The sequence below is a fragment of the Geotrypetes seraphini genome, chromosome 2 (genome assembly GCF_902459505.1).
Source record: "Geotrypetes seraphini chromosome 2, aGeoSer1.1, whole genome shotgun sequence".
Classification (NCBI taxonomy): Eukaryota; Metazoa; Chordata; class Amphibia; order Gymnophiona; family Dermophiidae; genus Geotrypetes; species Geotrypetes seraphini.
In genome coordinates this window covers 209,168,622-209,181,469 of record NC_047085.1, presented here as the reverse complement: position 1 = coordinate 209,181,469, position 12,848 = coordinate 209,168,622, and the positions used below count along the sequence as shown (strand labels likewise).

General features: G+C 41.9%; 1 protein-coding gene across 1 annotated transcript in view; it reads right to left on the bottom strand.

Moving 5' to 3' along the window:
• Positions 1 to 274: 274 nt before the first annotated feature.
• Positions 275 to 12,848, bottom strand: part of SLC22A23 (solute carrier family 22 member 23) — a 331,330-nt gene continuing 318,756 nt past the window's right edge. The window contains exon 10 of the mRNA XM_033934828.1: positions 275 to 866. Within this exon, the coding sequence (XP_033790719.1) occupies positions 509 to 866 (358 nt within the window). The 3' untranslated portion in view covers positions 275 to 508. The remainder of the gene's footprint in view (positions 867 to 12,848) is intronic.

The following is a 12,848-nucleotide window of genomic DNA, read 5'->3' as shown; positions in this document are numbered from 1 at the left end:
CATTATTAATCCTGCTTCCCATCTGGAAGAACTGTGGTTTCCATCTCATGTAGTGATACTTCCTGGCAAGCTGAGGAACCCAGAACAAAGTGTTCTTGGCTGGACTATACCACAGCAGATCAGGTGAACTGTACATTTCACTGTATAGCTAAATTCTTTTCTTTTTCCCATCAAGAGAGTTCGTATTATTCTTAACAAAACAAGGAGCTAAACAAAGTGCTAAACCATTAATGCAAGGAGAACATTGAAAAAAGCTTATCTTCACTTATTTGTCTCCTTACATTTTTCTTCCCTAGGACTTTTTTTTTTTTTTGTAACATTCTCCAAACAACTTTTCATACCAGTCAAAGTCTCCTATAGTAAAACTGGCTTAGCAGCATGGTTGAATTCTCCCCTTTCTTTCCATCCCATTTCCTATCACCAGTCTGCAAATTTGTGCAAAAATTAAAAAACAAAACAAAAAACCAACCCCAAACCCTGAAAATGTTTCTTCCGAGTCCCTGCTCTGTTATGCAGACTTCATCCCGTTGGCTGTCACATTCTCTAATACACCATCATTCATGGCCGCAGAGTCATGTAGGCCTGAGTAATCTTTGAGTTCTGAACTGGTTAGTAAAAGAGGCTGTTCCCCTTTCTTATGGGACAACAAAGGCTGTCTGGTATAGTTTTCACCATCGAGAATGGTCTCAGGCAGGTTCTGATTTCTGCTTTCAGGCAGGAGGAGGATGCAAATGATGCAGATGAGAGTACAGCAGGCAAAAATTACGTGGTGCAGGAAGTAACCTTTCTGGTTGTGGAGTTCCATAATAGGTGCCGTCAGCATGCCAAAGCCTGCACTGGCTAGAACAAGGCCCAAGCCGCCTCCCCTAAAACAAGAAAGATAAGATCATTAACTCAACAATATTCAAGGTAATGTTATATTGTGTTATCTAGCCTTCAAGATTCAGTAGCCCAGGACATGGTCCCTAGAACAGATTGAAGGGGGGGAGAATTCATAGCGACAGTAACATTTCTAGCACATTTCAATTTCTTTCATATTTCAGCCTTCCATAAACAAGTCAAGCTCTGCGCTGTAGTAATCAAATAAAGAATCTTGTGCAGCCCTTTAGTCAGCCAGTAGGTGGTGCTTGGTCAGTATTTTACTATTCTTGTCTCTTCACCTTCAGAAGATCTTATCAGTTCCAAACAGAAAGCAACTCATGTCTTTTCCCAGACAGGATACAAATAAGTAGGGCTGTACATTGATTAAAATTTTTAATTGTGTGATAACTCGTAAAAAGTACCCCTTCACACTTCCTCCTATATAATGCAATATAAAACCGGGATGAGACAACCTTGGCTGGAAGACAGAGTGGAACGGAGAGCTCTCAGGCTTCCCTCGAGGCAGTCAGCCTCTCTCCAGAGTGGAGATTGCCGTAACAGCCACTCCCCTGATTGTTATCGGAGAGGAATGAAGCAGCAATGTCTGAGAGCTGCGAGGAAAGTGAAAACCTCGCAGTACACAGGATCTCCACCAACTCAGCATTGTTTTTGCCAACAAGCGAAGACTTGGGATTGACTGGTGACTTGCAGGAATTATCCTCAGCTAATTTGCCTTCAGGTACTGTGAATACTAAAGATTTTGAAATAGCTTTTTCCATTTTTCCCTTGAAGAAACCCCCCAGTAATTGACTTGAACTCAATAAGGGAAGCTATTTCCACATTGCAAACTTCCCTTGGAACTCCAATTCAGAAATTAGCCTCTCATTGTTCTGGATTATTATTGGAAACTTCTAAGTTACAACAGAAAGTGGGAAAACTAGAAACTAAAGTTCTGGACCAAGAAAAAAACTAGAAGTTTTAGGAGCACAAAATCAGCTCCTAATGAAAGATAATGGATATATTAATAATAAACTTGAGATATTGGAGAATGCAACAAGGAGACAGAATCTTAGATTAGTTAATTTTCCTAAACCATCTACAGCGTCTGCTCTTGACCTGTTCAAGAGATATTTCTCTGAGGTATTAAAAGTGCCTGAATCTTCTAACCCTCCTATCTCAAAGATTTATTAGCTCTCTTTGGGAAAGAAGAAATCAACAGAGAAGCAATGTGGTCCAGTAACAGATGTTCTAGATTTAACAGATATATTGGAAAAATCAGATATAGAACCAGTAAAAACTGCTACTTTGTTTGTTCAATTAGCATTAGATTCAGATAGGGAATGGCTATTAAAGATGTTCTTTAAAATAAAAGATAAACTGTTTGAGTCAAAAAATCAGAATGTATCCAGATGTGTCCAGAACTACACAGAAAAAAGGAAGCAGTTCCTATTATTACAACCTCAAGTCTTAAAACAGGGTGCATCTTTTGTTTTAAGATTTCCCTGTAAGTGTTTGGTTAATTTTCAAAGGGATAGATACATTTTCTTCGAATCTTTGCAGCTGTCTAGATTTATTGTAAGTAAAGAGGTGATTTCGTCTAGTACACCTGTTATCATACAAGAATGAAGCTTGTAATGGATAAACTAGGCTGCCTTCAGGATACCTTTTTCCTTTAATTATTGAAAATAATTTTCTCCGTTATATCTTGGGTGCTGTTTCCCCCCCTATATAGAGGAATACCTAACAGTATAAGCAAACAACTTTGTATTACTGTTTTTGTAAATTTCCTTTATATTTTTATTTTGCTTAACTGTTTTTTTTTCTGTAAATGATTGTTTTTGATCATGTTAAACTGAAATCTCAATAAAGAAATAATTGAAACAAAAATGTAAGCAGGGCATAGCAGCCCATGGAAAAATCTATGAGAACTGCTCTGCATGCTAGACATTACCTAGTAATATAATTTGAGCCATAGTAGACCAACGAGATCACCAACCACCAAGAAGACAATGAGTTTAACCTTGTGACTACTATGGTATAAACTCATATCTATGAATCAAAACATATTCCACTCTTCAGCCATACTAAAATGTTAGTTGAAATACTGCTCTTCTGTTTGCATGTCACATGTCATTCATTCTGCTGCCACTAGGAGGCATACTTTATCCATAGTAGTTTAGGTTCTGCTTAGCAATGAATCATCGTTAGAGCTCATTTTGAACTGCAAAATTAAAAAAACTGCATGTACTTGAATTAAATAGGGTAGTTGCCTTCTACATGATGTAACATCTATTATTACAATATACATTTTAAAAGCTCTATTTTATATATTTCTATTAAATATACACATTTGTTAAATAAGAAAATGCTACAATATGTTTTTAAACTACAAAATTTTGTTTCATGATTAATTTTATTTTTATCTTAATTTTAAACTCTTTTTATTGAAGGAACATGAGAAAACAAACAAACACTGCAGAATCAAAACTGTTCCAATAAACTCCACAGCCCATGGGGGGTCTAGGCTCTAAAGACCCCCACGTTACAAAACATTCCCCCTCCCTCACAAACTCCCCCCCCAACCCAAGTTAACTATCATGAAAGAACATCCACAGGTAGGTGTGAACACGATTATAACTTATTCAAAACTTGGCTGTGACTTCTCGGAGCCAAAATATTCAAATATGGAGTCCAAACATTTAAGAAGTCTTTACAGTTCTCGCTTCCCACTTCATCAACTCATGTAACTTGTTTCTCCAGTGTTTCATACTTAATTTTAATCCAAGTAACCTTTCCAAAATATGAAAGTCTTGAATTACATGAATACTAAAATTCTTTAAAGAACTTTTAAAAACTGCAAGTTCATTGTAACTCATAATATACCAATCTGATACAAGAGAGTGAGATCAGTTGGCCTGTTCAGTTGTTATTTTGGTCCATACTCATAATATATCCTGGTTACAGGCCATATACTGTAAACTTGACTACCTGTAGGATCATTGTTTTATTTATTTTAGTTATTTATTTATTGCCTATTAATTGTCAAAGTGGTTTACATTCAGGCACTCAGTCATTTGTCCCTGTCTGTCCCGGTGGGCTCATAATCTATCTAATTTAACTGAGGCAATGGAGGATTGAGTGACTTGCCCACAAGGAGCAGCGCGGGGTTTGAATCCACCTCAGGGTACCGAGGCTATAGCTCTAACTACTAGGCTACTCCTTCCTTTTTGATTGTCCTTTGAGGACAGATAAGCACACAAGTTCCACATTTACGCTGGCTTTAATCAAACTGTGGACTGGTGAGGTAAATGATCTGACACGTGTAGGAACTGAATGAGCATTGGAGCATTTACCTTGCCAGCCTATGGTAAAAACCTCTACTCAGTGGCCAAGGTGGTGGCACCCCTCCCTTCCCTGATCGCGCCTGCCGTGTGCCCCCCCACTCCATCTCCGAACCCGCCTGCTGTGCACGCCCCCCTTTCCCTTCTCTTAAACCTCAAGTTGAAGTTGTTGCTCGCAGCGGTCAAGAACGTGCTTCTTGCGATCCCTGGAAGTGATGTCAGCGGGAGCGTTGATGGGGTCGCAAAGAACATGTGGTTGACCGCCACGAACAATTTCAACTAGAGGTACAAGGGAAGGGGACTGCGCATGTAGAGGGAAGGGGGGAGCGGAGAGGAGGAGGGGGACTGACGCCCCCACCAACATGGCACCCAGGGCGGGGTGTCCCCTCCTTACTACGCCACTGCCTCTACTGTAGTTTGATAAAAGGAGCTCTTAATTCCACACTCAGGCCTCCCGTGTCTTATGAACAAACTTTGCAATCTGAACAACTACTAAAATTAATCTTGTCCTAACATCTAGAGCTGTGCCAAAGAATGGGAATACACATTAAGAGGCCCTTTTACTAACCTGCAGTAAGCATTAGCATGCGGTAATGCACTACCACAAGCACACTCGGGCATCCTACAGCAGTTTTGGAATTACACTTCTCCCTCCGAATCTGCGGTTTCAGTATCCGTGGATTTGGTTATTCGCAATTTTTTTTTACAAAAAACTTATTTTCATTTTTTGGCTATTATTAAGCTGTCCAAGCCTTCCTGGAACCTTACCTGGTGGTCTAGTGGTGAAGCGGGGCAGGAGTGATCTTCCTATGCTCCTGCGCCATGCAGAGCCGTCATCAGAATGTCTGCCGTGAGTTCCCGTTGTAGTCTCGAGACTACAACGGGAACTTATGGCAGCCATTCTGATGATGGCTCTGCACGGGGCAGTTGCATAGGAAGATCGCTCCTGCCCCACTTCACCGCTAGACCACCAGGTAAGGTTCTGGGGACGCATGAGGGAGGTGGGTCAGAGCTAGCTGAGAAGTTATTCGCGATTTTTCACACTTTGCGGTCCGGCTCTGCACCTAACCCCCGTGAATACCGAGGGAGAAGTGTACAGTGTGCACTACCCAAAAGCTAAAAAAAAAAAAAAAAGTTTTTAGCACTGCTGCATGCTGATTAGGGCATGAGCCCTTATCACCTACAAAATAGGTGGCAGCAAGAGCTCACATACTAATGGCCACTTGCTAATGGGGAAATTAGCACATGGCTATCATCAGAAAAATCTGCCTTTTATCAGCAGCTAAAAGTGGCCTCAGCGTTTGGGAAAGACCTGCCTCAGGGCTGCTGCAAACCACTTTTTAGCACTTCTTAAAGGGTCCTTAAGTTTGGCATGATCCTTCCCCCTCTGTAAATTCTCCAACTCTGATCATGCAGTCAGAGAGGATGTTCTTGCTTCCCAACATCGGCTCTCCATCAGAGTGGAAGCTGAAATAGTCATGCTAGCTGCCCTATACATATATTATGAGGTCCTTCTGGCTTCCAGGAGAGACTCCGCTAGATCATCTTACAGTTTTAAGTGGCAGGGTTTGCTCTGCATGAGACAGTAAGGCCCTAGGATGCCTTTTTCATGCCTCCCACAACTGCTTGAGTATCTTCTACATCTCTCAATCAGGTTTAAAATTAACTCCATCAGTGTTCACCTTAGTGCTTATCACCACCACAAAGAAAGCAAACCCATCTTTGTACAATCTTTAGTTCACTTTATACTGGGCTTGCTTCTAATGTTATTTAATTTCTCTATTATATCTTGCTTAATCACAAAGTTCCAAGTGGGTTATAATAAAAGATAATACAATATCAAAAAAAATTTACAAACCCTTAAATACATCTTAAATATAATCATAATATACAAGCCTCTCTTCTTGTCACCCATTGTCTTGGGTTCTAGCTCATCTGCTGAAAACTCCCTTTGAGCCACTAAACTCATGTGACCTACAGTACCTACACTCTGGAAGGTCTTATTTTTTTTTATTATAGTTACATAGTAACATAGTAGATGACGGCAGATAAAGACCCGAATGGTCCATCCAGTCTGCCCAACCTGATTCAATTTAAATTTTTTCTTCTTAGCTATTTCTGGGCAAGAATCCAAAGCTCTACCCGGTACTGTGCTTAGGTTCCAACTGCCGAAATCTCCATTAAAACTTACTCCATCCCATCTAAACCCTCCCAGCCATTGAAGCCCTCTCCAGCCCATCCTCCCCCAAATGGCCATATACAGACACAGACCGTGCAAGTCTGCCCAGTAATGGCCTTAGTTCAATATTTACTATTATTTTCTGATTCTAGATCCTCTGTGTTCACCCCACGCTTCTTTTAACTCAGTCACCATTTTCCTCTCCACCACCTCTCTCAGGAGCGCATTCCAGACGTCCACCACCCTCTCCGTAAAGTAGAATTTCCTAACATTGCTCTTCCACCCCTCAACCTCAAATTACTTCGATACACAGTGCTAGTAATGTCAGGCCTTCATGATTGATTCTCCCTATGCAAAGTTTTTCAACCGTGCACACGTCCAGTTGCTTCTTATGTGTGTGTGGGGGGGAGGGGTAAACTTTCAATCTTTGTCAGCTGTCCTACCAACATTTTTCAATGGGCCAAATTCCCACTATAGTGAACATGTCTTACAAATTTTAGACTTCAAGAGAGCCTTAACCATCTATTTGGAGCAGATGAAAGTTCTTAGAAAGTCTATCCAACTTTTTGCTTCTTTTGATTCAAGTAAACCTGGGTTAGCTACTTATGAACACACATTAACCAACTGGCTAGCCAAATAAATTACCTTCACTTATGCCTGAGCTTAGCGGGTCATGTCAAGGCTCACAATGGCAAAGCCTTGGCTGCATCAGTAAACCCACTTAAAATTGGCCATCTGTAAAGCTGCAACCTGGATATCACGCCATATATTCACGTCTCAGTTTTGATCAATCTGTTCTGCAAAATCTGAAGTATAGATAGAATCCATCGCCATCCCCTTTTAGGGTCCATTTTCTTTTAGGCTGCTTTTGTAAAAACCAAACCTGAAAAAGGCTTGTTACCACCAGAAACTATATCAGTGTCTGCCCACTGGCAGTATTTTTTCCATTCCCCCGTCCACTCCCCTTTTGTTTCATGAAAGACAACCTGTAGTGATAAGATTTGACATCATGTTTGTTCTAAAAGAAAACTCAAGCTACTTACCTGTAGCAGGCATTCTCCATGGAGAGTTAGAGTTAAATTCTCACAGCCTCTCTCACTTTCCTTAAGAACTGTTTCTAATACAGTAAAACCTTGAATTGCAAGTAACTTGGTTTACAAGTGTTTTGTAAGACAAGCAAAACATTTTATTACATTTTAACTTAATATACAAGCAAGGTTTTGCAATACAAGTTCATACAGTATACACACATCACAACTGAGCCGAAGGTTCTTCTCTCTCTGACACTGCAAGAGTGTAGTGACTATTCTAAACGAGCAAAGTCTTGCAATACGAGTACATGCAGTATACATGCATCACATCATCACACTGAGCTGATGGTTCTCTTTCTGACACTGCAGGAGTGTAGTGACTGTTCTAAGTGAGCAAGATCTTGCAATACAAGTGCGTATAGTATTTTGTATTAAAGTTTTTGGGTTGTGGAACGAATCGTCTGAGTTTTCATTATTTCCTATGGGGAAATTCACTGATATACAAGTGCTTTGGATTACAAGCATGCTTCTGGAACTAATTATGCTCGCAAACCAAGGTTTTACTTTATAAGCTATTTAAGAACTGAGGGGACCCTGCAAGGCAAGTGGTGCACATGGTGTCAGGTCAAAAGCGCGCCGGGACAAAGGCACGAGCAGACAACTGAGTGCAGCGTGGAGGTGCGCGCCGAAGAAAAAGACTGTTTTTAGGGGCTACGGTTGGGGGGGAGAGAACCCTCCCACTTTACTTAATACAGATCGCGACGCGTTGTGGGGGCGTTGTGGGGTTGTAATCCCCCACATTTTACTGAAAACTTAACTTTTTCCCTGTTTTTAGGGAAAAAGTTACGTTTTCACTAAAATGTGGGGGGTTACAACCCCCTAAACCCCCCACAATGCCGCCGCGATATGTATTAAGTAAAGTGGGGGGGCTCCCCAACAAAACCCCCCGTCGTAGCCCCTAAAAACAGTCTTTTTCTTCGGCGCGCGCCTTTGTCTTCCATGTTACTGTCTATGAACCAGTGCACATACACAGTGACATCTCAAAAAATTCTAGAAGCTGTTCTAAGTTGTGGAAATTTTTTTTTCTAGCACAAGCCTCGTCAGGGTGCAATTCACTTCTAATGACTTGAATCAAGCCGTCCTTGGAGAATACAAGATACAAGTCACCTGGATTTCCCCATGTTGCTACTCCATGACCTGCACTGCCAGTAGCTTGTACTTTTCTTTAGCAATGCAATATTTCAAATGGCAAAACTGTAACCAATTTGGATTATAGTTAAAGGCAGACCAATAGCTGGTAAAGACTGGATTTCAGTTTGAGATTAAGAAATACCAGTTTCTCTTTTTTCATCCCTAGGGCTGGGGGTGGGCACCATGGGGGGGAGGGGGAAATTTGGTATTTCTTTAACTCAAATTGAAAGCTATCTGGCTGAGTCTGGCAGCAACCAGGCTGCATTTCCCTATAATCCAAGTCATTCACTGTTTTTATCATAAGAACACGTATGCCTCTTTCCCCACCCATGATACCCTCAAGATTTTTTTAAAAAAACCTTCTTGGTGGTTATCAGCTATGGCAAATCTCAAATGTACTTACTGTATACACTCGCATATAAGCCAATCCAAGTATAAGCATACTGGTAATTCTTTCTCCCCTGCAATGTCCTGCATTTCTCCCTTTTCCTATCTTACCTCTCCCCCCCTCACCCTGCATGACCATTACTTCTCTCTCCACCCCCCCTCTTGTTCCTTCCCCTCCCACCGCAGCAACAGGAATCTCTCTCTTGTTTTCTTCCCTTCCCCCCATGACCAGCACTTCTCTCTTTCTCCCCCACTCCCCCCCAGAGATGACAGGCATTTCCTTCCCTCCCACTGTGGTGATTGGCAATTTGGTGTCTCTCTCCCCTTCCCAGGCAGCTGGGTCATCTGGTCTCTGATTTAACAGCTGTGACAACGGTGGTGGGAAGGGGGTGGTTTGAGAGACTGGATGGCCTGGCTGCCTGAATGGGTGAGGGAGTCACTAGATTACTGGTCTGGCTGCCTGAATGGGTGAGGGAGTCACTAGATTACTGGTCTGGCTGCCTGAATGGGTGAGGGAGTCACTAGATTAGTGGTCATCAGGGTTGAGGGGTGGGGGTGGGTGAGGCAAGAAGCAAAGCTCAGTTTTCTAGCTCAACTATAAGCCGAGATCCTAATTTTGAGGCTTTTTTTTTTTTAAGCCCTAGATCAATGTTTTTCAACCTTTTTACACCCGTGGACCGGCAGAAATAAAAGAATTATTTTGTGGACCGGCAAACTACTAGGACTAAAATTTAAAAACCCCGTTTCCGCCCCATCTCCGTGAGCTCGGTCACCTCAATAACTATAGGAAAATATAGTGCGAAATATAGACAGCAGATATAAATTCTCAAAACTGACACGTTTTGATCACTAAATTGAAAATAAAATTATTTTTCCTACCTTTGCTGTCTGGTGATTGATTTCATGAGTCTCTGGTTGCGTTTCCTTCTGTCTGTGTATCCTTTCTTTCATTTCTTTCTTTCTGCACTCAGGCCCAAGAATTGTCCCTTTCTATTCCCTCCCTCTTTCCTTCCTATGTCCTTAGTTCCCCCAGTGCTTCCTTCTTAAGTCCTTAGTGCCCCTTCCTATGTCTTTAGTGCCCTCCCGTGCCTCCTTCCCATGTCTTTAGTGCCCCCAGTGCCTCCTTCCCAAGTCCTTAGTGCCCCTTCCTATGTCTTTAGTGTCCCCAGTGCCTCCTTCCCATGTCTTTAGTGCCCCCTTCCCAAGTTCTTAGTGCCCCCAGTGCCTCCTTCCCATGTCCTTAGTGCCCTTTCCTATGTCTTTAGTGCCCCCAGTGCCTCCTTCCCATGTCCTTAGTGCCCCTTCCTATGTCTTTAGTGCCCTCCTGTGCCTCCTTCCCATGTCTTTAGTGCCCCCAGTGCCTCCTTCCCAAGTCCTTAGTGCCCCTTCCTATGTCTTTAGTGCCCTCCCGTGCCTCCTTCCCATGTCTTTAGTGCCCCCAGTGCCTCCTTCCCAAGTCCTTAGTGCCCCTTCCTATGTCTTTAGTGTCCCCAGTGCCTCCTTCCCATGTCTTTAGTGCCCCCTTCCCAAGTTCTTAGTGCCCCCAGTGCCTCCTTCCCATGTCCTTAGTGCCCTTTCCTATGTCTTTAGTGCCCCCAGTGCCTCCTTCCCATGTCCTTACTGCCCCTTCCTATGTCTTTAGTGCCCCCAGTGCCTCCTTCCCATGTCTTTAGTGCCCCCAGTGCCTCCTTCCCATGTCTTTAGTGCCCCTTCCTGTCTTCCACTAGATTCCAGAAACTATCCTCTGTTTTAAAAGTGTTTTCATTAATTCAGCTTATAGTTGAATATATATGGTATCTTTTAACATTTAAGTAGCTTATTTTAGGCACTTAGCCACTATTTTTTGAGATGGGCATCTGAAAACCATATTAACTTCACTACCGGAAGCAAACCTAAATTATAAGAGAACCTTGGATGTATAAATAATAATCCAAGCGAAGACATTCATGGAAATTTTTGAACGAGTGAAGCCCAAGGTTTCAATACCTGCTCTCATCTGTCCACTGTTTTGAGTTTCATTTTCCTCTTGACCTTCTTCTGCAGTTATCCCTAAATTAGAGCAGGCCAAAAAACCCTGCAAGTCTGTTTCTAAATGAAGTCCTTTATTTGTTGTGGGAACAGGTTTAGCAAAAGCAAACAAAGGTGGAATAAAGTACAGTTACTCACCTTTAGCAGGGGTTATCCGAGGACAGCAGGCATTCTTACATGTGAGGTGACATCATCCGTGGAGTCCTGACAGACAGTCAAAAAAGCATGCTGTCACTTTAAAACCATCCGTACTGTGCATGCACTGGTGCCTTCCTGCCCAATGTTGGCTCACGGGGCCATCAGATTAATACAAAAGCTAAGAAGCCAACAAACAAAAAGTATGAATCGAGGACCAAGTGGCTGCTTTACAGATGTCTTCAATGGGAGTGGAATGTAGATGAGTTACTAAGTCACCATTGCTTGAATTTTGTGTGTAGTGACATGTCCTTTAAGCATTAGCAAAGTCCAAGCATAGCAAAATGAGATATAGTCCGCCAGTTATATGGAGATGGTTCTCTTGGTGACAGGAGTCCCAAATCTGTTGGGATCGAATGACAGGAATAGTTGAGTGAAAGTTTTGTGAGGTTGGCTTTGATCCAAGTAATAAGCCAGAACACATTTAAATCTAATGTGTGGAATGCAGCTTCACCAAGGTGAGAATGTGGTCTTGGAAAGAAGACAGAGAGAAATATAGGCTGGTTTGGATGAAATTTTGAAACAACCTCTGGGAGGAACTTCAGATGAATTACCCTATTGTGTTAGAATATTGTATACGGTTGATCTGACACAAGCGTTTGAAGTACTAGTACCAATTTTAGCAAAGGTACAGTCAGTTTAAAAAGCAGTGGTACTAACTTTGTAAAAAGGTAAATTATACAGTATGAACCCTGGTGGCATAGGTCCATGAGGCACTGGTAGCGTCGGTACCAATCTAAGCAAAGGTCGAGTCGACCACTGAGGTGTTAGAAACTTTTAATGCCTAAGGATGCCTTATAACTAATACCCACTCTGAAAAGACAGTTGTGAGGAGAGATGATAGGTTAAGTCTTTCTTGAAGACTGTTCTGATAAGCTTGAGCGTATAGACATAAGAACATAAGAATAGCCTTACTGGGTCAGACCAGTGGTCATCTAACCCAGTATCCTATCCTCACAGTGGCCAATACAAGTCAAAAGTACCTGGCAAAAACCCAAATAGTAGCAAGATTCCATGCTACCGATCTAAGTCAAGCAGTGGCTTCCCCCATGTCTGCCTCAATAGCATATTATGGACTTTTCCTCCAGGAAATTGTCCAAATATTTTTTTAAACCAGCTATGTTAATTGCTCTTACCACATCCTCTGGCATGCGTTCCAGAGCATAACTATTCATCTATTCAATAGGAGTGAAAAAATATTTCCTCCTATTGGTTCTAAAAGTATCTCCCTGTAATTTTATTGAGTGTCCCTAGTCTTTATAATTTTTGATGGAGTAAAAAATGGATCCATTTGTATCCGTTCTACACCACTCAGGATTTTGTAGACTTCAATCATTATCTCCCCTCAGCCATCTCTTCCAAGATGAAGAGCCCTAACCTCTTTAGTCTTTCCTCATACAAGAGGAGTTCCATCCCCGTTTATCATCTTGGTCGCTCTTCTTTGAACATTTTCTAGATTTGCCATATCTTGTTTGAGATAAGGTGACCAGAATAGAGTGCAATACTCAAGGCAAAGTTGCACCATGGAGTGATATAGAGGAATTATAACATTCTTAGTCTTGTAAACCATCCCTTTTCTAATAATTCCTAGCATCTTGTTTGCTTTTTTGGCTGCTGTTGCACATTGGTGGGAAG